The 26,575-nt window shown below is 47.3% G+C and overlaps 1 protein-coding gene across 3 annotated transcripts in view; it reads right to left on the reverse strand.

Moving 5' to 3' along the window:
* The window catches only part of LPIN1 (lipin 1), a 103,300-nt gene that overhangs the window by 52,546 nt on the left and 24,179 nt on the right, over positions 1–26,575 (reverse strand). For 2 of the 3 annotated variants that reach the window (XM_080939177.1, XM_080939176.1), the window contains exon 2: positions 21,548–21,604. The exons of the other annotated variant lie outside the window; for it this stretch is intronic. In XM_080939177.1, coding sequence (XP_080795303.1) covers positions 21,548–21,604 — 57 coding nt within the window. The remainder of the gene's footprint in view (positions 1–21,547; positions 21,605–26,575) is intronic. 3 annotated transcript variants of the gene reach the window in all.

Below are 26,575 nucleotides of genomic sequence, written 5' to 3' on the forward strand. Positions count from 1 at the left end.
CCATCCCACCCCACCTCTTCCCCAGACTGCACTGTCTGCCTTGGCTCCCCCGGGAGTAGGCAGCCAACGTCTTCTATTTCCACAGCCTGATCCCCTTTAGACCTTAGGACAGTTTACACTTAGTTCTTCCCATGATGTTCTTAAACTTAGTTCTTCCATGAGCTAGGGATCAATTCCCAATCTCAGCACTCCTACATCCTGCCTCCCTCCTGGCTTACATTTACCAGCAGGCAGCAAAGCCAGGCATGAATAAATATCGGACAATGCCAGGTCTGCTGGTGGAATGGCTCAAGTCAGACCAAGTCATAAACCGTGTGTTATTCTGGCTGGGAGACAGGGACACCTATATCCCAGGCCTGCCCCAAGACCCTGAACTTCTGACCTGCCTCTCTCACCTCCTGAGTTGAGATTCCAGGCAGCCATGTCCCCACCACGCCTAGTTCATGCATGCCGGGAATGGACCCCAGAGCTACCTCTCTTGCTAACTGAGCTGCATCCCCAGTAATAAATATCAAATGCTATCTACAAAGACCCTCCGAAGAGGCAGTGCTTTCTGGGGAACAGAACAGCTACGACCCTGAGGAAGGCTGCGGGTGAGCACATACCTGGGGTCGTGTAGGCCAGAGAGTCCACGTATTCTATACGTGCCATGGAGAACTACGTAAGAGGTATAAGTCAAGAGTGATCGGAGTGATGAGAGCTTCCCACCTTGAGGAAAACTAGCTTGGGGGGGAGGGGCAGGGAGAGAGTGTCCTGTGTATCGCCAGCAGGTCCCAAATTCTACGCGACTAAAAATGACCACAAACGTCTAATCTTCTGCTTTCGGATTGCTGAGATCACAGACGCATGTCCCCACACTAGGTGCACGTGGACCCTGCCTTCCGGTCAAGTGTTCCACCGGCCAGCGAGGTCCCTAGTTCAAGACCAGCTCCCGTGTGAGGCCGCCGCAGACCTGCAGGGAGAACTGAGCCAGGCTGGGCTGACTCCACTCCGGCGCTCAGGAGCTCAGCACAGGCAGGGTGACTGCAGCAAGCCCGGTGTGAGATCCTCCAGCTGCACTTGGGGCAACCCAAACAGCCCCAAGGATAGCCTCCGCGACCCACAAATTCCTGGGGCTCTGGGCCCCAGAATGAAGGCGCCCCACCTCCCTCACCCTAAGGCTTTCAAAAAAAAAAGCAAGTCTTACATTCTTTCATCTAAATTAAGCCTTAATTTTTAATTATCTAGATTTGAAGACAAATGGGGGAGGGTCTGAACACTTAAAGTCCAGCCCAAAGCCGTTACCCCACAAGTGAACCTGGGGACTAGGAGACACACACACACACACACACACACACACACACACACACACACAAAGTTAGGTCCAGCTTTGCCTGCTGCCTATAAGAAGATCACAGAAACACACTTATCTCAGAAACCCTCAGTAGCTCACAGAAGATGGTCACACTCTACAAAACCCGGATTCTCTGAAGCCCAGGTGCTCTAACCCGGCAAAGTCTGGAGCCCCCCTAACGAGGCCCCAGGCTGTGTTTTGTCGGCAAGGCTCCTGCAGTTGAGCTGTGACTCAGCCTGAGGACTGAGGTGATCCCCTGAGCCAATCCCAGTACCTGCTGTGTTCAACCCAAGTCGGAAGAGGGGAAATAACCTAATGACTCTAGCTTGAGGAAGAAGGAGCCAAACCTAGGCTCAGTCTTACAATCCAGGAAGTGGGTGGAGGTGCTGGTTCAGCAGGTCTATAATGAGGCTGGAAAGGAACTTGTTAAGTTCTTGGCCAAATATTAACTGAATTTTCAGTTCTAAAATCCAGTACTGCTGGGGATGGATATTCCATAAGGACTTGGTGGCTGTTCCACCCAGTGGCTACAGCTGGCTCCCTGGGCCCTCAGAGTGAACAAGCACCATGCAGGTGTCCATCATGAAGGGACAACAGGCTAGGCCATACTAAAAATTGCTCTTCCACTAAACATGGGACCTCACCACACCAGGAACTGGTCCCTGCTGGTGTGAATATAAAAACGCCCTTTTACATGAAAAGTCTTCTCCTCACTTGCTGGACGTGGTAGTAACTGAAGCCCTTAGGTTCCGTTTTCCAGACAGAATGCTACACTGCTAACAGGTCTGTGCCTGAGCAGGTGTGCTCAGAAGAGTGGGGGCCCTCTGCATGAGACCCTCGGGACCACCTCTCCACTCTAGACGTCAGCTCTGCAAAAGTCCAGCAGAAAGGCTCACAGAACCACTGAGTATTTCCCCAGAAGGACAGAGTACTAATGCCTAGGGCCTCTGGGAAATGGAAAGCTCTTCAGAGTCTAAGGCTAGCCCTTAATAGAGGGCCCAGCTTTATGATCCCCAAAGAAGACACTTTAGGCCAGCTCTGGAGAAATTGGGATTTCCCTAAGACTCCCACGCTGGGAAAAGACAATGGCTGAATGAAGCCCGGTGTCCCCCCTGGAGGAGAATGCTTGTCTCCCAGGAAGAGGTTTCACATGCACCTTCTTTGTTCCTCTTCCAGATGGCTCCTTTCTCTGTGTCTCCCCATTGCCTGTCTGTCTAACTGGCCCTTTCAAGAAATGTGACTGGGCCCCATTTGTCAGGGAATTAGGACTGGCACGTGACATGAATGAGGCATCTTCATCATGGGGATTTTTTTTACTGGGGTCCTCAGAAGCAAGGTGGGAACGGTTGGCAACCTAGTTCCACTTCACTAGGAGGAGGGAGGACAACAGGACCAGGCTGTGGAGAAACACAGCAGAGACAGGATCCCGCCCGTGGCACTGTGGCCAGGCATAAAAGAACATCTGGGAAGAGGACACAGATGGCCCTGGTTCCAAAGGCAAGGAGGAAGGTAATCCAGAAATGGCAAGGAACAAAGGCATCAGAGAAGGCAGACTTTACCGGGTCACCAGGACCATCTTAGTTAGGGTGGTGCTCCGGGAGGGGCAAAGGGAGAGGGGTCATATAAGGGAAGCTGCCAGTTGGCAGCAAGCGGGCATCTTAGCGCCTGTCTGCTACTCCAACCCATCCCCCAACGTGCCAGGAAGTAAATAGCACCCAGGCTTCCCCGGGACCCAGGCCTACACACTGCCAAAACACACAGCCTCAGGGCCAACACCCACAGTGTTCCCTAGTTCAGTGTCTAGAATGAGCAGCCCATGGCCTCACTCACTCACCTCCCTGTCAGCAGTGGCCTGTGGTGTGGTAGCTTCCCGGGCTACATGAGGTACCTGTCCTCAGGAGGTAGACACTCCGTCTTGAGTACTGAGCACATGTTCAGTGATGCTTCAAACCAAAGGGTTGTCTGCAGATGAGGGGCTTCAGCAGCCCAGTCCCCAAAGCAAGAGGATCCCAGTTTGAAGCCCTAAGTTCCTCTAGGCAAATGCAGGCCAGATGGAGGAGCTAAGAGCAAGGGACAAACAATAACAGTATATACAGAGAACCTGAGTTACATCATGGCTGACAGGCCGACCTCAGGTGGCCAGGGACAGTCATGGCTACTATGTAAAATGTCTCTCCCTCCAAGAAAGCAAGAGAGGAACCACCATAACAGCCTTTTCACCTGGGAAAGATTCATAATGAGCCAGGCTATGAATGAGAAAGTGAAGGACATCGCGGTGCCAAGGTACAGAGGGAGGCTGACAGAAGTCAGCGTCAGCACAGACTGGGGACACGAAGCCCATGATTTGGGAGTGACAGGAGCAGCTCTGGGAAACCACTAACATACCAGCTTTACCAGGTGCTAGAAACAAACAAAAATCTCTGTCCCCAGTCAGTCCTGAGTCACCGTGACCTTGTCCGGCGCGTGTAAGGGACACCAGTCCTGTGAGCCATGTGTCTCACATTGGCCAGCTAGGAAACTGGCTGCCCGGAAAGGATGGAGACAAGGGTAGAGACCCAGAGAAACCTTAAGGGTTCGCTGTGGGTTGGGGGTAGGGGGTACAGTCAGAGTACCTCTGTGAATCCCGTTAATATGTGCAACCTATATACATCAAGTTTCTCAACAAGTAAAAGTTTAAAGGCTGAAAGAGTTCCCCTGAGAATGGAGTGGCTTCCGAATAGAGCTAAGAAGGGACCGTTTAGAGGCTCTTTGTAAGCCAACCCCAGTGCTAGACTCTGCATATGGCATTTCTTTTCTAACACGCCCTGTGGAGTAGGTACCTTTTGCTGGCCCAGAGGAATAAAGAGAGCAAGGCACCAAGAAGTGGCTGAAGTCACATAGCCAGTTACCATTCACACGCACGACCAATTATTAGACACTAGACCTACTGGTACATATTTGTCCATCTGAGCCTAGACCTTTCCTCTAGAGTCTCTTCAGCCACAGTGCTCCCTGGTCAATGGAATTCCAGGTCTTCTTTTTCAGGCCTGGAATCTGATAATGCAGGATATCTGATCTGTGGCCTCCAAAGGGGTCATGACCCCACAGGTTGACAACAACAGCTGCTCTACCATTTCTTGTGGAAAAAAAAAAAAAAAAACCAACTGGCCTTGTTGGATACACACTATTTAGGGCCTAAAATGTTGTGGGCCTGAGTTCTAGCCCAGCCCAACCATGGTGCAGGCGTGGCTGAGCCTCAACTCCCTTGGCTGACCAGCCTCAGCTCAGCATGTTGGCACAATCAGAGGAGTGCCTGTGTTTGGATGCAGATCAAGTAAAATTCTTGTCACTGGACCAGCCTTAGTTCTTACTCAGCATTCACAGAGACATATTGTTGATGATTGACAAGTATTTAAGAAAGAATGTCTACCATCCATCTTGCCAAACTGTCACTTAGATACCCCAGCAGATAACAACACTCTGACATGGTGACTCGGTGCCAACAAGGTGGGAGTCTGTTAAGAAAGTGAGCTTTTCCCTATGATGTCCATGGGAGGTGTTAAGAGCAGACCCATTCTCACTTGCTACAGAGAGGGTCACCAAGTAAGTTGGTGGTACCTCTGGGGCAGAATTCTGGGGCCCGGCTCAGTCACTCATCTGGGCTTGCCAAGCCCTGGGCTGATGTCTCAATGGCCTCTGCCCTGTGACCAGCCTGTGCATTGAACTCACAGCCAGCAAAGAGTGGGGAACATCTCACATCAGGAGGAACAGCCCTGGGTCTTGTTGAGTCTGCGCTGGTTGCTTCCAATCACTGGCATGTCCAGGGGAAAGGACTTAGTTTTGTGCATTAAAATTAACCCCATATCCATGGAGAAGAACAAGATATTTTGGTAGATGTATGACCTGAAGCAGCACCCAGAAGCCAAGGAAGGGTTCCTGGAACCTTTTGCAGACCTCTACAACCCTGACATCCTGCTATCACGTGCTCTAAACACACCCCCTCGTCCCCCCCTTTCTCAATCTTGATAAGCTGTTCTGCATCTTTTTCCCTTTGGGTGTTGTTGATTCATTTGCTTTTGTGTTTTGATGCATGGTCTCACTCTATAGCCTAAACTATACAGAAACTCACCTCAAAGTCACAGCAATCCTCCTGCCTCAGTTTTACAAGTGCTGGGGTTATAATCATGTGCTACAATGCAAGACTCTATTTTCATGTTAGCATTAAATATCTCTCTATTCTGTTTACATTTAAAAATAAAAAACAAAAAAGACAGGATCTGACTTAGTAGCCCTGGCTGTCCTGGAACTCACTATGTAGACCAGGCTAGCCACAGAGATCTTCCTGACTTCCTCTCATCATGCTGAAATAAAAGGCTTGTGTGGCCACACTCAGCTTGTACTCCGCTTACTTTTACCCTGCCATATTGTTTAAATTGAATTTCCTGTTCACCACATCAAGAAGTATTTTCATTTTACCCAAACTGACAATTTCTGCGTTTTAATGTGATAGTTAGCTCTTATAGGAAACTGAGTTCAGAAATACCTAGACTGCTGGTCAAACCTCCCTTCATTTTGTCATTGTTTTGTTTCTGGGTGCATTCAAGAGGGTGTTTCTGAGAGACAATGACATCTGAGTCAGTGGATCAAGAAAGAATGATTGTCCCTCAACGTGGGTAGTCACCATCTCTCAGGTCTAGATAGAACACTGTCGAGGTCAGGGTTACTACTATTGTGATGAAACACCAAGGCCAAAAGCAACTTGGGGAGGAAAGGGTTTATTTGGCTTAATCTTCCAGATTATAGTTTATCACTGAAGGAAGCCAGGACAGGAACTCAAGAAGGACAGGAACCTAGAGGCAGGAGCAGATAATACAAAGGCCATAGAAGAGTGCTGCTTACTGACTTGCTCCTGGTGACTTGCTCAGTCTGCTTTCTTAAAGAACCCAGGACCACCAGCCCAAGGATGAACAACCCAATGGGATGAACAATGGGCTGAGCCCTCCTCCATCAATTACAAAATAAGAAAATGCCCTATAGTTGGATCTTATGGAAACATTTTTTCAACTGTGGCTCCTTCCTCTCCAATGGCTATAGCTTGTGCCACGTTGACATAAACTATTCAACACACACACTCACGCACGCGCACTCGCGCACAAACACACATACACACACACACACAAAGGGAAGTGGAGTTCTCACCCTTTTCCTCCATCATTCTACCGCCTTTGGACATATAGAATTCAGGTTTCCCTAGTTTTACCCCAAATTGAACAATCCCATTGACTGCCTGGGTCCTCTGTTTTCAGACTGAAGACTAATCAAAGTCCAGCCAGTTCCCACCTAACTCATCTTCCCCAAACTGCCTGTGTCCTATGGACTCCATTCCTCAGGAGAACACTGACAGACTCCGGGCATTCTCATGTGACATTGCTAGTGACATGTTTGCTCCTGAAGAATAGTTATTCTGGGGCCTGGAGAGATGGCTCAGGAGTTACGAGTACTTGCCACCCTTGCAAAGGACTCAGGTTTTGTTCCCAGCACCCACATGATGACTCACAACCACTTTTAACTCCAGCTCTAGGGGGTCCGACAACCTCTTCTGGCCTCTGTGGGCACCAGGTATGCAAATGGTACATGTAGATACATGAAGGAAACACTCATACACAATTTTTTGGAGAATAATTATTTGAACAGGGCATTTGGCACATACCTTTCCTTCTAGCATTTGGGAAGCAGAGCTGAGTTCAAGGTCAGCCTGGTCTACAGTTTGAGTTACAGGATAGCCAGGTCTACACAGAGAAATGCTCTCTCAAAATAATTATCTTAGCATGCTTGCCTACTATCCTACCGTCTCTGACAATCCTGTCTCTGTGCATCCTATGGTTTGCGTATGAAATGCCTCCGTGGATTTGTGTGTTTGGAAACCACTTTGCCAGCTGCTAACACAACGGGCAGTGTGTGATCTTTGGGACGTAGAACCTAGCCAGGTGGACACAGACCAATAAGGGTGCTAACTTGAGGATTTTAATTCCACCCGTTTCCTGTTCCACTATCTCTTTCCTGGTGCGGCAGAACTGTGGTCAGTGGCCTCTGCATGCCCCCATGCCCACAAACTCCCCGTGCATGCCTTTTCCACAACAGTGGACCAGACCCTCTGGGACTGTAAACCAAAAAATATTTCTCACCTCCCTTCAGTTGCTTCTGCTAGGCATTCACTCACAGCAAACACAATTACTGAGTGATTTCTTCCCAGACATGACACCACTGCTTCTTTGCAAGACCCGTGTTTTGCAAGGACATTTGGCCTTGTGGGTGGCCAGGATTTCTTACATCTCTTTAAGCATTATTGGGCTTTGCTCTGAGATGCAGGTAAGACACTCGGGCTCAATTGAATCCGTCTGAGGCATGGCTTCAAGCCTGGCTCCTGCAAATCTGAACTACCCCTCGCAGGAGGATCCATCCATCATTAATGCCGTTGGACTCCCTTCATGGTCCTCTGCCCAAAGCTCTGCATTGTAGGGAATCCTCCCACCTTGGATGGTCATCTGTCGCTGCTTAGTTTGCCAATGAGCAGCATTTTATTCATTAGGATCTGAGGAACAGCCACACAGGGTAATCTTTGGAAACCAAACTGTAATCTCTGAAAAAGTCATGGTCACAGAGAGCTTGTTTTGTGTATCTTGATAAAGGGCTCCGATCCTTTCCACGGGGACCTTCCCCCTGGGCTCACTTGAGTGACATAGCTTTGGCTTCCCCCTAGCATGGTGAGTCTAAAAGAGGGCAAGGTGGAAGCAAGAATACCTTCTATGGCCTAGTTGCTTTCCAAAGTCACACCTGCCACCACATTCTGTTCCTGAAACTACACGAGTAAGTTAAACCCAGACACACTTAGGGAAGTAAGATCAGAGTCCTCCCTTCAGCCAAAGTATTCCAGGCCTGGGTCCTCTCTGAAGACCGTTACAACCAGAAGAAGCCCTCTTTGAAGCTTCGACCAATCATGGGCAAACTGAGGCTCAGTCAGCGCGAAGGAGGCCCTCCCTCTACCAAATTCTCTCCCACTACATCCTCCCTGCACAGCTGCCCTGCAAATTCTAACACCCTCAACTTCAAACTCTCCTTATCCTGGGAAGTCCTTGGGCACTATTTAGGGCACATCTTCCACACTGAGCTTACACACTTATATTTTGTAAAGTTTGTGTGTGTGTTTTGTGGCACATGAGTGTGAGTCCCCAAGGAGGCCAGAGGAGGTCACTAGATCCATTGGAGCTGGGATTCTGAGCCACTCAACACAGGTGCTGGGAATCAAACTCTAACCTCTGGAACACCAGCAAGCTACCTGCTGAAATCTCCTTTGCTTCACCCCTCCGTCATCATGGCCTCCACTAACTGCTGTTTCAAACTTCTGCCTGGCTGTTCAAGGCAGTGGTCTAAGTTTTTCCCTGTTGTTCCATCAGTACCAGAAGTGGCCGTCCCTGGTGGCTGTAGTGACCTCTGGTGTACAGCAATGAAGGGAAATTCATGTTCTACCCTTCAGACATAAATGTTGGTTTCTTTTCTCCTTGGTCTACTTCAAGGCCCACAGCCCTCATTTCACTGGAAGGCATCTGCATGGTTGCCTTAGAAACGACCCTTTGGGATATACTTCAGAGCAGGATGTGCACATCTAGTTCTGCAGGCTTTGCCCTCCTAGCCCTCTCTTCAGCCTGAATGACCACTACCTCCCCAACTGTTGACTGTTTCAAATGAAATGTGTACCAGCCAATCAGAGCAGAGCAGATGTCTGCAAGGTTATAGAGCAGGCCAAGAGAAGCAGCATCTGGGCCATCATCCCTCTCATGGGGACTTAGAGCAGTGCTTAAAACTGGCATTTTTAAGGTTTAATTGTTGCCAAGGTTATATTAAATATATGCAAGGCTGATCTACTCTATTCTTTTTGTTCCTGTTTGGTTGAGACAGGACCTCAATGTAGGCTAGCCTCCAGCTTGCTATGTAGCAAAGGCACAGGCCACCATAGTGATCGTTATAGAATGTTGGAGGGCAAACCCATAGCTTTATGCCTGGGAGGCGGAATATTGTCCAATGCAGCTACTTCCCCAGCCCATAGGTGGAGTCACTTTAGAGCAGAGGCGGCAGAGATGGCTCAGCAAGTTAAGAGCTACCCTCCCCAGCAAGCAGCAGATCTTAAGAACTCATCTGGCCTCTGTGGACAAATAAAGAAAAATTACTTGCATTTTTTTTAGCCACAATGGAGAGACACTTCTGCTATTAACTAGACATTTATGCCTCCTCCAAATTCATACGTTGACACTTTCTTCCACAGTATCAGGAGGCAGGGCCTTCAGGAAGTGAATAGGCTTAGCAAAGCTCAAGGATGGATTAGAGCTTTTGTGAGACCAGCCAGCCCTCACCAGAACTAACAGCATGCTGGCTCCCTCATTTTGAGCCTCCAGCCCTCTAGGACACGGAAGAATAAATTCTGTTGCTGGTTTTCTTTCTTAATGCTTGGAAGGACTAAACAATTTATGAAGGGGACTGGGGAACCTCGTTTTAATAAATAAAGAAACCCCAGGTGGCTCTGATCTGCAATGCCAACCTGTCCGGAAGGTATTGCTGAGGTCATGTAGTGCTTCTTCGGAGATGGCCAGCAAGCCAGGGAACCTGAGCAACAGCCTTGGATGCTGGTCAGTGAGCCGTCCAGCAGCCGGTCAGCAGTGATAAGACATCCAAGCCACCCCCGGAATAATTGTTCAGCTATGAGGAGGTGGTTCAGTGGATCGACCTTTGCACCACTTAAGATAAAAATCTTCCAAGCCCAGGGACATAATTATTAATTATCTCTAAGGAAGCAGCAAAGAAAGTAGAGAGATGGGGTTTGCCAGCAAATGATAAGAGTTTCAAAGTCGCCTGCATAAGTCGCAGCTGCCAGCTTGCCACCTGGCATGGTTGACCTAGAGCCTGGGGTTGGTAGGGAGAAAGGTTTCCTGCTCTTTCCTCATCCCACGGGGTTTGCTGAGTGCTGGGCCCGCAGGAGAGGCTCAGCAGACTTAATAACCCACGAGGTTTCTGCATAAGGTTGGTTGACCAGAGGAAAGAGTAAGAAGACTTCAGGCAGCTTCCTGGATTCAAACACACTCCTTTGTATGTAGAAAGGTGACACAAAATTTAACATAAAGCACAGATTTAACTTTGTATACAGATAATGTTCAGTACATCTAAAAGGAGAGTCAAAACTGCTAGGCAAGCATTATCCTTCCCGGGCAGCCTTCTGTCCCTCCCCCCACCCCCCACCTCCAACCCCCAACCCTTCAGTTGTGTGAATGGGGCTATGTAGTTGAAGCTTAGCATTCCAACCTCCCTTTATCCTTGTGTGCTAGGGAAAGAGACCTTCCCTGTTTTTTCATGGAGCATTTACAGTTGCTGCTTATAAATTCTTTTCATAGTCCTTTGAGAGGCTGGTGTGTGTGTGTATCTGTGTGTCTGTATGTCTGTGTGTGTGTGTGTCTGTGTGTGTGTGTGTGTGTGTGTGTGTGTGTGTGTCCTCAAGTTCAGGAACATGGATGCAGAGGCCAGTGGTCTTGCCTTTCACATATGAAAGAGAAAGTGAGAGAGAGAGAGAGAGGGAGGAGGGAGGAAGGGAGGGAGGGAGGGAGAGAGAGAAACCATTCTGGCTGAAACACTTCAATTTGAAACTCAAGTTCTATAGAAGAACAGCAAAGGCCAGTGCATTTTGCCATTTCTCTGACTGCGTATATAAACTCCCTTAGAAGTTAGGCTTCACCAGAGTATATTTTTGCCCCAAAACACAGATCCCATTTTCTACAGTTATAGGAGAATACTTGGTAAAGCAAAGAAATTCACAGAGTATCAGTTTTGGAAACTGGAAGCAAGCTCTATTCAGCACCTAATGAAGGCCTCCTTGACTGGGTCACAACATGGCAAAGGTCCAGAAAGAAGTGTGGGAAAATATAGGGTAGCCTTGCTTTGTAACAATTTGGCACCATTAGTACTAACGGTGACCAAGGGACCTCTAACTAGTCCCTGCTGGAAAGCCTTTGGGTTCTGAACTATGCAAGGGAGGAGAAGGAGGAAGAAGAGAATGGGGGAGGGGGAAGGGTGGGATGGAGGGAGAAAGGGAGAGGGGCAGGAGGGAGGGAGGGAGGTGAAACTGAAGGAGAGAACTCCATAAAAGTCCAAAGGAAACCAACTAAGAGAGTGTGAATGTGAGACTCCAAAAGCCTTGATACAGGGCTCCAGTTCTCACAAATTCTCCTAACAGTTATCCACTTGAGAAACTGAGATGTCTAAAGAGCCATTGAGCACCTAGGAAGATGGCTCTGTGAATGAAAGTGCTTGATATTCAAGCATGACGACCTCAGTTCAGATCTCCAGCGCTCACGTATCAAGTCATATGTACCAACACACACACACACACACACACACACACACCATACATATATACCAACACACATACATCAAGTTAAAGTAAATAAAGAGACCTCAAAAGCTCTTTACCTCCACCCTTCCTGGCCTCTTGTACCTTAGTTGTCTGAACAATGTCTCTTCTCCTGAAGAACAGGTTGTGACGACTCCATTTGTTTTCCATTAGTTGCACAGGAAGGTCCCTGCTTGTAAACTTTTTAGTACCCGGTGAGTTGTTCTTCGTTTCTCACTGTCCTGTAGGTACCAGTCTGCTAGGCCAACCCTCTGTGGTTGTGATTAGGGTAGGCATGACTGGCTCCCCGAGTCTCCCTCTTCCTGTTCTTTCTTCCCCATCCTCCCTCCCCCAGCTCCCCCCACTTATTGTCTCTCCTCCTCCAGCTTCCTCTCATGACCCTTCTCTGCTAAGGCTCCAGGCTCATTGGTGAGTGTCAGGGATTATGACATCATCACTGGGGTGTGACATCACTATCTGATGGAGCTTAGAAGAGAGAGAGAAGAATGAGGACTCAAGCAGATGCTTAGAGACAAGTTTGGGATTCAGCACAGAACCTGGGCAATGCTAGAGGCAGATGGATGGACCCCGATCCTTCTTGCAGTCACAGAACCCGTAATCCAAGAAGTAACACCCAACAAACAGAAGCTGTCAAGGGAAAGGCCCACCTCTACTTTTCTTTACAGAGCATGGGCAATTAGTGGTCTTTTTGTTTTGTTTTGTTTTGTTTACCAAGACTCTTATTGAGCTTCTTCTAATAGATGATGTGTAGGAAAAAACAAAATAAAACAAAACAAAACATCGATTCCAGGAAATTGTAGCTACATATGAGTTCTCAGAAATGCCTAAAGCAGGGGCTGGGGAGATAACTCTTGCCCTTGCTGTTGGGATTCTGTAAACCCCATCCCTCAATTACCTGGCAGTAGCCAGGTATGCTCCGCCCCAATGACCTGACACTATAAAAGGGGCTGCTTGCCCCCTCCTCTCTCTCTTGCTCTTGTACTCTTGTAGCCTTGCTCTCCCACCCCTACCCCTCGTCTTCCCCTTCCCCCCTCACTCCATGTGCTCATGGCCGGCCTCTACTCCTCTATTCCTCTCTCTCTCTCTCTTTCTCTTTCTCTCTCTCCCTCCCTCCCTCTCTCTCTCCTTCCCTCCCTCCCTCCCTCTCTCTCTCTCTCTCTCTCTCTCTCTCTCTCTCTCTCTCTCTCTCTCTCTCTCTCTCTCTCTCTCTCTCTCCTGCCTCTACCACCCTCTTAACTCTCCCATGACCTGAATAAACTCTATTCTTTACTATAGTGGTCTTGTGGCTGGTCCCTCAGGGGGAAGGGATTCCCAACATGGGCCCCCCAGAGGCATCTCCCTTGCCCCCAGGCCTCACTGCACCTCCATGGGCCATATGCCCCCCACTCTCTTCATCCTTCCCCTAACATTGGTGCCAAAACCTGGGACATCATCTTTTCACTACATTGGTGCCCTGTGACGTTTTATTTCCGTGACTTTTCCTTTCATTGGTGCCCCGTCATCTTTTCCTTACACTTGCAAGCATGAAAGATGGAGTTCAAGACCCAGTTCGAGACCTACCTTTAAAAAAAAATGTAGGGCATAATAGCATGAGTTTGTAAACTCAGAATGAGGAGGCAGAGACAGGAGGAACCCTGGAGCTCAGTGACTGAGCAAGTCTAGTCTAATTGGTAAGTTCCAAGTCAACAAAAGAGTCTGTCTCAAAGAAGATAGACAGCCTTCCAGAAGATGACATCTGAGGTTGTGTGGAGAGCTGTTTTGGCACCTCTGGTCAGCTGTGGCGGAGAAATATTAATTTTTCAGGACACCTTGAAGCTGAGGGTAGGTAGGACAACTGGCTTTTGTGCTGCGCCCCTTAAGGGCTAGAATTAAGCACATTTGCACCTGAAGTTCAGAGCAATTCACTTAGGACTGTAACCTAGGGAAGTACATTTGCATTTGAAGCTCTTAGAATGCAGTTCCAGACAGGGCAGATTCAGTCAGGCTTCGCTTTGGCCACGAGGCTTAGGTCTCAAGTCTGGCCGAAGTCAGTCATATTGCAGCTTTAACTAACTTGTCTTTTTCTTTCAATCCTCGAATCGGTTCCAGGTGGACCCCTTGAGAGTTTGAGCTGATCTCAGACAAGGTTGTCATCACATACACGCTCGCACGCGCGCGCGCGCGCACACACACACACACATACACACACACACACACCACGCACACACACTTAGAAAAATGCCTAAAACAGAAAAGAGAGCTATGCATAATCTCGGGACTCAAGTGCTACATTATTTACTGTCTAGCTCACTAACAAAACTTCTTAAATGGCTGCAAAGGTAGAAAGTTACTAAAGAAAAACGAGTCTTTTAGGTGGTGACAGTGCCCCACACAAGCATCAGGACTCTGCCAGGTGTCACACTGGCTCCCCAGGCTTTCTCTGAAAGTCAAGGCGCAACTTGATCCTTTCTGTCACTATGTAGAGACTCACGATCAAAGTTCACGATCGGCTTCCGTGTAGAAAGTTCTCTACCACAGATATGAAAGTGAATCCTGGAAACCTAGGGCAGAGCCTGACTATGCACAGAGTCTGACTGTGTGCAGTTTTACTGAAAGAACTTGCTTTTCTTTTGTTGCTCTCCCACACTTTGTCTGGATGGCTCTACAGGTAATGCACCACTGTTTAGAGTCAGGCAGAGGGTGTAGAAACCACAGGGGAATCTATTGTTTGTTGGCTTGTCTTGACAGAATAGCCCCTCTTAGGAAGTCATGTTCAAATCTAGCACATTGAGCTGACCTCTAAGAGAATGAGATTGTGCCTAAAATATCTGTGAAGAATTCCCACTGAGCACCGAACTCTTCTGCAATGTGGTGACCCTTAGGGGGGATTCACATTATTCATCTCCACCTGAAGTTATAATTCTTTAACTTTTCATTGATTCTTTGTGAATTATACATTATGCATCCCAATACCACTCATCTCCCCATCCCTCCAAATCTGCCCTTCACTCTTGCAACATCACTGACACACACCCAAAGCAGGAGGACTGGCTCTCCTGTACTCTCTCTGTCTCTCTCTGTCTCTGTCTCTCTCTCTCTGCCCCTCTGTCTCTATCTCTCTATATGTCTGTCTCTCTGTGTGTGTCTCTCTGTCTCTGCCCCTCTGTCTCTCTCTGTGTGTCTCTTTATCTGTCTGTCTCTGTATGTCTCTCTGTCTCTGTCTGTCTCTGTCTCTCTGTCAGTCTGTCTGTCTGTCTCCCACTGCCTTCCAAAGTGAGCTGCTGTGTATTTTGCCAATGGAGCCTGAGAAGTCCATGGGGAGCTGTCTTGTTCCTCATCTGAGGAGATCACAGATGGACCTGGAGGTGTCAGATGGAGAAGAGCAGCTTCTAAAGGCTGCTGTGACTCTGCCTAGTGGGCCTCGGTGGACTCCACCTTGCTAGACCTCTGTGGTCTTTAGTGGCTTTCCCTCCCCCCATCCCCATCAAGGATGATCTAGACGTGGGAAAGCTCCATGCTGGGTGTTTATGAAGAGGGGGCCACAGTTTCACCCCACGAGTCACAAGGGGGCAAGAAATGTTGCTTTGTAAGTTCAGAGTTTCACATTAGCCCTTGAGCTGTATGCCACCTGTGGGTGGCTCATGTCCCCACAGTGACTGCCAGATCACTGCACTGGATCTGTCCTGGGACCCAGACATTCTGCTTTGCTTAACAGCCTCTCCTCAAAAGTCAGGTCCAATGAACAATAAGCAACCAACAAGCAAAAGAGCTCAGATCTTTCTAGAGCCTAGTGTGTCCTGACAAGAGTGAGCCAGCAGGAATGAACAGGTTCCAGGTTGTTCTCTGACATTACCGGGTCATATCACCCGAGGACCCAGACCTCCCACTAGAAAGCAACAATGAATAGAAGCATCTGGCACCGTCCTCCTCTGACCTACCATCTCAGTCAGGGCGTCATGCATTTCATGACAGTATGTTGTGACCCTGGGTACATAGGTATATAAAAAGGGTATATAAGTCAAACAATCTCTGCTCATATTTCAGAAAGAACTTAATATAGTTCTTTGGGGGCTGAAGAGATGGCTCAGAAGTGAAGAGCACTGGCTGTTCTTGCAAAGCACGTGGGTTTGGTTCCTGGCACCCATGTGGTAGCTTTCAGTTATCTAACTCCAGTTCCAGGGGATCCGACACCTTCTTCTGGCCTCTGTGCATAAGGTGCACTTATATAAAGATAAACATTCATGCACATAAAATTAAAATAAGTAAATCTTTAAAATAATGCTTTGACACCTATAATTTTACAATTAAAGATAGAAGCAAATTTGCATAGTAATGAGATGAGTGCTCTTGCTTGGCTAATAGAATCTAAAGACATGCTAATTTGATATTTACATGCTAAGGACTAATGGTAGAAAAAGATTGAAAAAATCTTTGTTTTCTGTAATTAAGCTGTTATGTTTCTATTAACATGTTAGCAGGAAAATTTGTACATACAGTAAAAAAAAAAAAATGCAATTTCCAAGACAATAGTTGTGGGCCTGAGCCAATGTGTTTCAGGCCTCGATAGCTGAACTCACACAGACACCTGTGCAAAGCACACACATTGTGCATTGCAGATTCAAGGCTGCAGTGACGTCACATGTCAGAAACACCTGTGTTCATTACACATGTGATGTTTTAATTAATTTCTGGTAGTTGAAAGTTCAGAAACCTTGGTCAAGGTTTTTGTGACTGATTCCCACATCCAGTTGTCATAGTTAGGACCCACAGGTTATACTTTGATGTCTGTGCCTGTGTTGGAACCTCACAAGATGGCCACAGTGTCTTTGTTCCCTCACCACAAAAATGTATGTCCTCCCTAGCAATGGTCAACTTGAAGGGCATTGCTAACCATCCCTAACCCCCTACACCATCCAGTACTCTCTCCTCTCACCTCTCTGCCCTAGGCGAGGAGGGTTTGAGGCTGCCTTTGGAATGTCCCCCTCCCCCACCACCACTTTGAATTCTCCTCTCTTACATTCTCTTTGTGGAATCCATTGTGTCCAGAGACCCAGGGCTACCCAGCTCTACAAGAGCACACATCTCAGAGAGATACGAGATACCTCAACATCTTTGTCAAACATCTGACCACCAATCAGAAGCCAGCCACCATTACCCTGGCATCGGTACTGCTGCCCCTCTGGCCCTGGGTTCAAGCCTCCTTGGATCATTTTCATTCTTCACTATTGAATCCCTTCTGTAACAGTGCCTTTGTCCATACTGCACCTTTGTAACATCAATTGGTAAATGATCATGTATTTGTACTTGATGAAAGCAGCCTGAGGATAAGGAGGCTCCCCCTCCTTGTCTCAGACTCAGCATACTTACATCAAGTGTCCTCTAAGACATCCTGTCCTGGGGACAGGTCCCTTGGTCCTGAAACAGGGAGGTAGGGGACCAGCTGAGGTTGTTAAGAAGCATTGCACACTTGAGAACAGCTGGAAGGTGCATTGTCTCCAACTGAGGTCAGTCACAATGTTTATCATGAAGAAAAACAAAATAAAATACACCTGCAGCTGGAAGCTCACCCACAGAGAACCGCTCCAACTTGCCTAGGAATCCAATCAGGGCACCCTTCATGACTTCAGCAAGCCGTCCCCTGTCAGCTCTGCTGCATGCCCCGAGCCTACTGATTGGATGTTTTCTCTTTGATCTGCAGCTTCTGTCTGTCTGCAGCTTGCTGTTTGTTCCTTTACCTTTTTGTACTTAAAGGTTTCCCTCCTTCAAAGCCCAAAGCATGGCTAGAGTGGACCATTCTCTATTCGAACAGACTTGGGGAAAGGACCTTCCCCTCCTCACCTTTAACCTCACAGCATCACTACCCCACTCCCAGCAAACCATGTCAGTTCTGTAAGAGACTCTCACTGCACTGCCTGGCTGGACTCCAAACGCAATGCATGACTGTTATGCACCACTCTCCAGTCAGCAGCTACAGCAGGAGGATAAAGACGATCGATTTTTGTGTTACACGTATCTAAAGTGCACCTGACACTCGGGTCTCAACAAATATTTTCTAAAGGAATGACTAATCATCACACCATGAGCACTGTGCCTGATTGCAAACAGACTCATTATAATTACAAATAATACTCATCATACTAAAAACAAATGAATGAGCCCTGCCGTGGTATGGAAGGTGTCACCAGCCTTGCTAGAGACCATTCTGATGCTGACAGTAGCAAGTAAGTACATAGGAGATGACTCTACCCTCAAGAAAGTTAAACCCAACCCAACAGCAGATCCCAGGCCTCTGGCAAGAGACAGCAAGTCCAAACCAAGGTGCTCCCTGGGTGAGAAAGAGATGGCTATGTGGAGAGATGCAAACAGAAAAGGACAGACAACTGATCTGTTACTACAGTGTGGCCACTGACAAATCAGGCAATGCCTTGGGGCATCTCTAGAAAACCCAAGAAGCCACTGAATAGAAAAAGAAAGCTCTATTCTTTATGGTTATATGAAAGGTAAATACGTCACGGCTGTAACGAACTGTGCAGGTGCCTGCTGGTAATCAATGCCCCCCACAAACTGACATTTAAAACAAACCAGAAAAATAAGGCAGCAATTGGCTCTGAGAGAAGAGAATGTGGATATTACCAGATACCTGAGGGGTCTCCACTCAAAATTTCTAGTAAGGAGAAAACCGCGGAGCAGAAAACAGACAACAGGACAGACAGCATGTGCTATGTTCCCTTTGCTTCAAAAGGTGTGTCTTAGGGTTACTCTTGCTGCCATGAAACACCATGACCAAAGCAACTCGGGGAGCAAAGGCTTTATTTCACTCACAGATCCACATAACAGTTCATCATCAAGTACAACAATAGCAAAAACTCGGGCAGGAGCTGATGCAGAGGCCATGGAGAAGTGCTGATTACTAGCTTGCTCCCCTTGGCTTGCTCAGCCTGCTTTCTCTTGGAACCCAGGACCAGGGATGGCCCCACACACAATAGGCTGGGCTCTTCTCCATCAATCACTAAGAAAATACCTTACAGGCCTGCCTACTGCTAGATCTTATGAAAGCATCTTCTCAATGGAGGCTCCCTCCTCTCTGATGACTCTAGCCTGTGTTAACTTGACACATAAAACTAGCCAGCATAAGACTCAAGTTTTTAGAACATAAAAACTCAATATTGGGGACAGGAGGGCCATTTTCACCCATTTCCTGGCTTTATGTCTGTTGTGCTGTGATAAAATACCTCAACCAAAGCAACCTAGAAGAGAAAATGCTTGCTTTAGCTCACAGTGTCAGGTGAGTGACAGTCCATCACTGTGGAGAAGTCAAGGCAGGAACCTGAAGCAAATAGTCATATCCACAATCAAGAACAGAGAGAGAATGAAGGTGTGCACGCTTAGTACTCAGCTTATTTCCTCTACTCTTGCACAGTCCAGAGACCCTAACCAGGGAACGGTGTCTCCCACAGTGGAGTGGGGCTTTCTACATCAGTTAACACTGGTCTTCACGACAATGCCCCACAGACATGCCCAGAGGCCAACCTGAACTAGACAAGCCCTCGCTGAGACGCTGAGACTCTCTTCCAGGTGATTCTGAGTCCTGTCTAGTTGACACAGTGGCCATCACAACTGAAGCAGAGACTCAGTCAGATGTGGAAGCAAACAGAGAGTTGAGATAAACACTCCATTCTCTGAGGTCCCTAAGAGACCAGATAAGTCCTCCTGGTCACTGGCATCAGCTTCTGTTGCCTCTCCCCACTCTCTCTGTATCTCCAATGGCTTCCCTCTCTAGCCCCGGAGCCCAGTGCTGTTTCTTACTTCACGCTTAGCCAACTGTTAGGGCTCTTCCATTGTTCCCCAGAAGACTCACCTTCTATGGGAGACCTTGTTCTAAAATAGCTCCTAATCTTTCTCCACCCACCTCAGATAAACTGTTAATTCTCCTCTCCTATCGCAGAGGCTTATGGTAAACAGCAAGGACTCATGTTGGATTAGGTGATTGCCCACTGCCCACAGGAGCTGGTAGGTTCTTAGGCATCTCTCTCGGTGTCTTTCAAGCAATGTAAGTGGCAAAGCAAAGCCACAGGTTGTGATTTCATCCCCTACCTTTGGTGATAAAGATGTCCTGTAGCTTTTTCCTTTAAGCAAGATATCCAGTTTGGGTCTTCTGCCCACTGTGTCCTGCCCTGTTAGAGTGGGTCAGTTCTTCGCATGGTGCCATGTCTAGGGCCAGTGGGCTGCTTCCCTCATTGGCCTTGCCTGGGAACCATAACCACTGGACTGCATGTTGGGCCAGAAGTGGGTTGAAAACCTGATAGCCGTGATTTCTACCCCAGGTTCTCTAGAATAGGGAGTTGATCATAGGAAGTGATGCCAAGCTACTTCCACCCTACACTGCCATCCACAAGAAGAGCATGGCTTTTACCCAGAGACTCCCTGCCCCTTCTCAACTGCCACTAACTGCCCACTGTTCAGCCTTTCTGGCCTCCCATTGGGCCCATTACTCTCTGTAGCTTAGAGGTAGAACTACATCCCTTCCAGAGTTCCTGGAGCTCTGTCTCTGTCAGCTTCTTTCCTCACTCACTCCACTGGGGCCTCAGGATCAGCACAAGGAGGAATTCCTGGCTTGGGCAAGCACTTTGCTAGGCCTCTGGAAGCCTTAGTCCACACCTTTCCTGAATCTCCCTAGCCTGTGAGCTCTTTAAAGGCAGACTCAAAGTAGTGGTTCTTGCTTTACAACCTCAGAAGAAGCTGTAGTAGTGTCAAATTCCTCCAGTATCAATTCTTCCTTGGACTATTACAGCAGCCTCCCTTCCTCAAATCTGCCTCCTCTAGATAATTCAAATGTTGAACAACCATGGGCTGTAATGTGCTGTATGTATGATGCTTTTGAAATGATGTCAAGCACCAGGGCAAAGGAACTGTATGCTATGAAAAGAACTTGGGAGGTAGTAGGATCAATTCCGAGATCCCAGTCACTGAGCTTGCTCCAAGATCAGGCCAAGTAATCCCTCCAATGCAGGGTGATCCTGGGAAGCTCTGCTACCCCTCAGTCCCTCAAGAAAGCCTACCTCCTGCTCAGTTCCTTACCACTTCTCATTAGGACAGAGGCAACCACCCACCTTGATTTTCTTTCCCAATAAATCTCTTGTGTAAAGTTTGTTGTGTGGTGCGACTTTGTGGTATTCCTTGGCTTCCAGCTGCCAGAATACCTTTCCATCTGAGCTGTAACAATTTACAGTGGGGCATCAGGCTATTGAATATGGTGTCTGGGGAAATCTAAAAAGATGGGCTCCAGGGGCAAACAGAACAAGGGCAAAGTATAATCCTAAAGATGAGGGGAAGGGGTGGAACCTACTCCTACTAGCTACAAGGAGAAAGGAGTCCACAGCAGGACCCAAAGGAAGCTGTGAAGAGCTCAGGTGTTGCTACCAAGGCTCTTATTAGACACGTGTGACCACAGACAAAAGCACCTATCAAAGGCAACCAAAGGCATGAGTGTTAATGGGGACCTTCTCCAAGAATGCTAGGAGCCCTTTGAATCTGAAGTTTAGAGGATGGTTTTTAATTGGGCAAAATCCCATCTGTGTCTGGAGGGGGATGGGCTAGAAGGAAAAAACAGAAGCCAGGCAAAATGGTTAGCTACCAGGGCAGAGCTTAGGAAGCACAAGGCGTGTCCTGGAAGCATCTACTGAATGTCACAGTCCCCTGCTTCGAAGACTGTGTTTGCCTACGGTAAGATGCATTGTGACAAGAAGGAAGGTTTCATCTCGACCTGTGAAATCACAAGAACACCTTATAGCTGCTGTACTCACATTAATGTTTGAAGGCCATACGTTTCGGATCCACCCAGGGTCTCTCATCATTGGAATCTGAAAGAAAAAAAACCAGAAGTTAGAGATACACAATAAGCAAACCATGACCTGGGCTCTGGTCATATGTCAAAGTCTTTATGTTTTTACCCATCTAGTAGAAAACTATGGATCTGGGGACATGGCTCAGCTATCAAAGTGTTTGGTTTGGTCCCCAGAATCCTCATAATAAAGTTGAGCGTGGTGGTGTGAGTTTGTAATCCTAGCATTAGGGGGGCAAAGAGTTGCTGGCCAGCTGGTCTAGCCAAATCATCTGTGACCCATGCTAGTGAGAGACTTCTGAACCCCAGGTAGGGTGTGGGAAATGGCCCTGTGCGTAAGAACACTTGCTGTGCATGCTGAGGACTTTAGTTTGATCCCCAAAACTCACTTATAATATATGGTGGGTATGGCTGTGTGTGAGCATAACCTCAACATTGGGAATGTGAAAAATAAAAGCAGATCTCAGGAGTTTATTATCAAGTTGAAACAGTGAGCTGGTCCTGAGGCAACAAAGGGAAGAATGACTGAGGAAGACAACCAACATCCTCCTCTGGATTTGGATTCTGTGTGTGCATTGATGGGAATTCACACACATACAGACACATAAACACACACACATACACACACACACACACACACACACACACACGCAGAGAAAGAGAGAGAGAGAGAGACAGACAGACAGACAGACAGACAGACAGACAGACAGACACAGAGTGGGGTGGGGAGGGAGAGAAAATAACCATCACACGTAATTCTCATCTCTAATTCCAGTGTACAGAAAAATGAAGCAGGAGGATTACAGAGATCTTGTGGTCCATTTAAGTTACATAGTGAGTTCCAGGCCAACGGGAACTATAGTATGAGTGAGACCCAATCTCAAAAGAACAAAACAGTTAACAACAAAAGAAAGTTCTTAGAAGAGTCAATAGGAACACTGTAGAATCGGCCAGTAATGGGGGTTAGACTGTGATGAAAAAAAAAAAAAAACAACAAAAAACCAAAACAAAACCACAGAGCATGCACTTTAGCATAGAGAGCTGCAGCTCAGCTTTTTTAAAAAAGAATTCAGGACTAAGCAACATGTGGTGACTTCCCTTGGCATCCAGAATGGGATGTGGTCATGAGCCCCATTTCTTCCCTCTTTTTCCATCCCATCATCCTACCACAAAACGTGTGGGTGAAGCCGTGGGTTAGGCAAAGAGCTAGCAGTGGGATCAGCACTCAGGAGAGCAGCCAACCTGTTTCTTAGAAGTGTATCAGTGCGCATGGTCCACTTATTCAACTCTAAAAGGGGATCCTATGGGCGTTGTATGGGCACTGTATGAACTAAGTCCACAAAGACTAAAGGGCAAAGCCTATTTCCATGGTCCATCTGTTACACTCTAGGTACAATGTGCCAATGTTAAAGGAGACCCACAACCATCTCTTCTATAAAAGATCCAATTAGCACCACCTAGAATGTATCACTGTTCAGGGTTAGCACAGCTTTCTAAAGGACATGCTAGCTGTTCAGAGTCATGCCTTTCTTAATCTCTTTCCTCACTGTTGTGATAAAATACCCTAATAAAGCAACTTAAGGGAGATGAGGTTTATTTCAGCTGACAGTTCAAGTCCATGATAATGGGCAAGTCAGGGCAGCAGGATCTTGAAGCAGGTGGTCACATTATATCCACAGTCCAGAAGCAGACAGTCATACAAGCTTGCCTGATTATCAGCCCCATTCTCCACTTTATTCAATACAGGATTCCCCAGAATCCCTGGGAAATAGTTCCACCTGCGGTGCACATGAGTCTCACCATTTCACATGTTCAAGATAGTTCCTCACAGGCATGCTCAGATACCCGTTCTTCTCCCAGGGCATTCTGCATTGTGTCGAGTTCACAATTAATACTAACCATCAAAATACATAATTTGAGCTCAACTAATACAACTCTAAATTACCAAACCTTGTAGTCTCTCCCCCACCCATCTTGCTACCTCTTTGACTGGCCTAGCTTTCCTGACCCATGTTTGATGGTGAATGGTGATGTTCTGCACAATTTTGTGTTGAGTGCCTGTCAAGGTCCTTTGCTTTGCATGGTTCTGGAAACACAGAGATTAGTAAGATGAGACTCTGCAAGTGACTTAGAAACCTAGTAAACAGGAAGGGAATTTAAAAAAATTATGACCAAAGTTGATCTTCAAGAGATATCCAGTGTGATGGTTAGTGTTAATTACCAACTTGGAAGACTCTAGAATCACCTTCCAAGTGAGTTTCAATGAGGGATTGTACAGATGGAGTTGGATATGGCAGGAAGACTATTTTGGTTGTGTTAATTGGGGTGGGAAAACCTTCCCACTATGGGTGAGCCCATTCCCTATGCAGGAGATCCTGGACTGTGTAACCGTTAAAAAAAGCAAATTGAGCACTAGCATGCATGCCTTGCTCTTTGCTGTTGACCAATGATGTAACATGACCAGCTGTTTCAAGTTCCTGCTGCCTCAGTTTCTCCAAAATGATGGACCGTATTCATTATTGTAACTTGAAATTATGAGCAAAATAAACCCTTTGACCCTCACATTGATTTCTTTGAGTATTTCATCATAGAAACTGAATGAAAAAAAAAAAAAAAAAAAAAAACCCGAGATACCTAGGGAATTGTGAAGGCACAGAGGAGGAAGCCAGCCACCTACCTTCCTGCATAGGCTCAGACTGGAGAAGGATCCACCACTGTGAAGAAGTGCAGAAGGCAACATCTGACATAACTCATAAAGCTGAGTATCTTCCTGGGTGAAGCAAAAAGATAAGGCTTCTACAAGCAGAGAAGGGGCTGCTCATAAGACAGAGACTCAAGCCTCAGCGGGGCCCTGTGAGTGCAGAAACCTGCTGCAGGCCCTGGCATGAAGGTGGTGGAGGGGATGGGAGGCTCCTAGGGCAGGATAGGGAGGAGTTCACATTTCTGTGGGCTTTGACATCAGCACTTTAAGAACATATTTCTCACAGGTTTCCCATCTCGGCTATAGAAAAATCTCTGGACCACAAAGCAAGAAAAGGGAGAGGATGAGGGGTGTGGCTCTTCAGTGGATCTCAATGTGTGAAAGATGCCCAGGAAGCAGAAAAATGAGTCCCAACATGTGGCTAGTCTGTGATCGAGTTAACATCAGTCCAGGGGACAAGAAGACTATTCACAGGTAAATGTAACCCTCACTCCTCATCAAACCAAGAGATGACGTGGTGTCCAGTCCCAGCTGACACATCCACAACACAGTTCTTAGTTCAGTTTAGGTCTTGTTTAGGAAGCCATTTTGCAGCAAGTTTTCTGTTCCTCTGGCTCTCATCTTTCTGCCCCCATTTCTGCAGTGACCCCATAGTATTTAATGGCATCCTGGTTTCAAATGACCACTGCCTTTGACACACTTCCAGTTGATATTCAATCCCATCTCCATTGGGGACGGGGAGGGGGTGCAAACACGGTCATGCATATAGCAGTCAGTCTGTCTGTGTGACAACTGGACTGTTTTCACACCCACATGGTTAACTAGGAAGGCTGACAGCATTTAAAACTCACAGTGAATGCATCTGCCCCTGATAGAAAATGAAATTTCTGACCAAACTCAAAAGCTATTCTTCTACCAACAGGTGCACAGTGTCTCTAACACCACTTCCCACAAGAGTTGTTTTGATTTTAGAGGTTAAAACACAGGAGCACCAAAAATGGCAGAAGCACATGTCACTCCTCGGGTTCTATAGGACACATGGTGAGATGGTGAAGTAGATATCAGATTGTCAGTGCTCCAGTGTTTAGCCTTCCAGGGATTCCCCAGAAGAGCATTAAAATTGAGCTAGGGAGGGCTTAGAAGGCAGAGCCAGGAGAATCTGAAGTTCAAGGTCATCCTGGACTACACAGAGTATTTGATGCTATCCAGGGCTACCTGGGACCACCTTTCAAAAGAAGAGGAACAGAGAAGGAGATAGGGATAGAGGAAGGAAGGGAAGGATGGATGGAGGGAGGGAGAAAGGGAAGGAGGGAGGGAAGGAGGGAGGGAGGGAGGGAGGGAAGGAGGGAGGGAGGGAGGGAGGGAGGGAGGGAGGGAGGGAAGGGAAACAGGCAACGGGATCTGAGCCTTTAAGTTTTTAAAGATTTATCTTCTGTACTTTAAATGCTTTGCCTACATGAGTATTTGTGTACTGTGCGAGTGCCTAGTGCCCACAGAGGTCAGAAGGGGTTATCAGATACCCCGGAACTGGAGTTATAGATGAATTTGAGCCACCATGTGGGGTACCTGAAACCAAACCAAGGTCCTCTGAAAGATCATCTGGAAGATCAGCAAGTGCTCTTAACTCCCAAGCCATTTCTCCAAATGCCTGCTTTCTTAATAATACTCCATAATATTTAGTTTTGGGTGAACCCAATCATGTCTCAATGGGCCCTTGTCTCCAGTTAAACTGAGGTTCGGGACTGGAGGCTAGCCTGGCTTACACATTTTTAAATTAATTTTTTATTGAATATCCTCTGTATTTACACTTCAACTGTTATTCCCCCCCACTCCCATTTCCCTTTCCTCCAACTTACTTCCATGAAGGTGCTCCTTTTCCCAACCACCCTCTTCACCTCAGCACCTTGGCATTCCCCTACACTGGGAAAATGAGCCTTCACTGGACCAAAGGCCTCTCCTTCCATTGATGCCAGACAATGCCATCCTTTGCTACATATGCACCTGGAGCCATGGGTCTCTCCATGTGTGCTCATTGGTTGGTGTTTTAGTCCCTGGGAGCTCTGGAGTGTTTATTTGGTTGATAATGTTCTTCCCATGGGTTTCAGACCCTTTCATCTTTTTCAGTCCTTTCTAGCTCCTTCATTGAGGTCCCTGTATTCAGTCTGATGGTTGGCTGCAAGCATCCTCAACTGTATCTGTATGACTCTGGCAGAGCCTCTATGAGACAACCATATCTGGCTCCTGCCAGTAAGCACTTCTTGGCGTCAGCAATAGTGCTTGGGTTTGGTG

Source organism: Micromys minutus, assembly GCF_963924665.1.
Source record: "Micromys minutus genome assembly, chromosome: 1".
Lineage (NCBI taxonomy): Eukaryota > Metazoa > Chordata > Mammalia > Rodentia > Muridae > Micromys > Micromys minutus.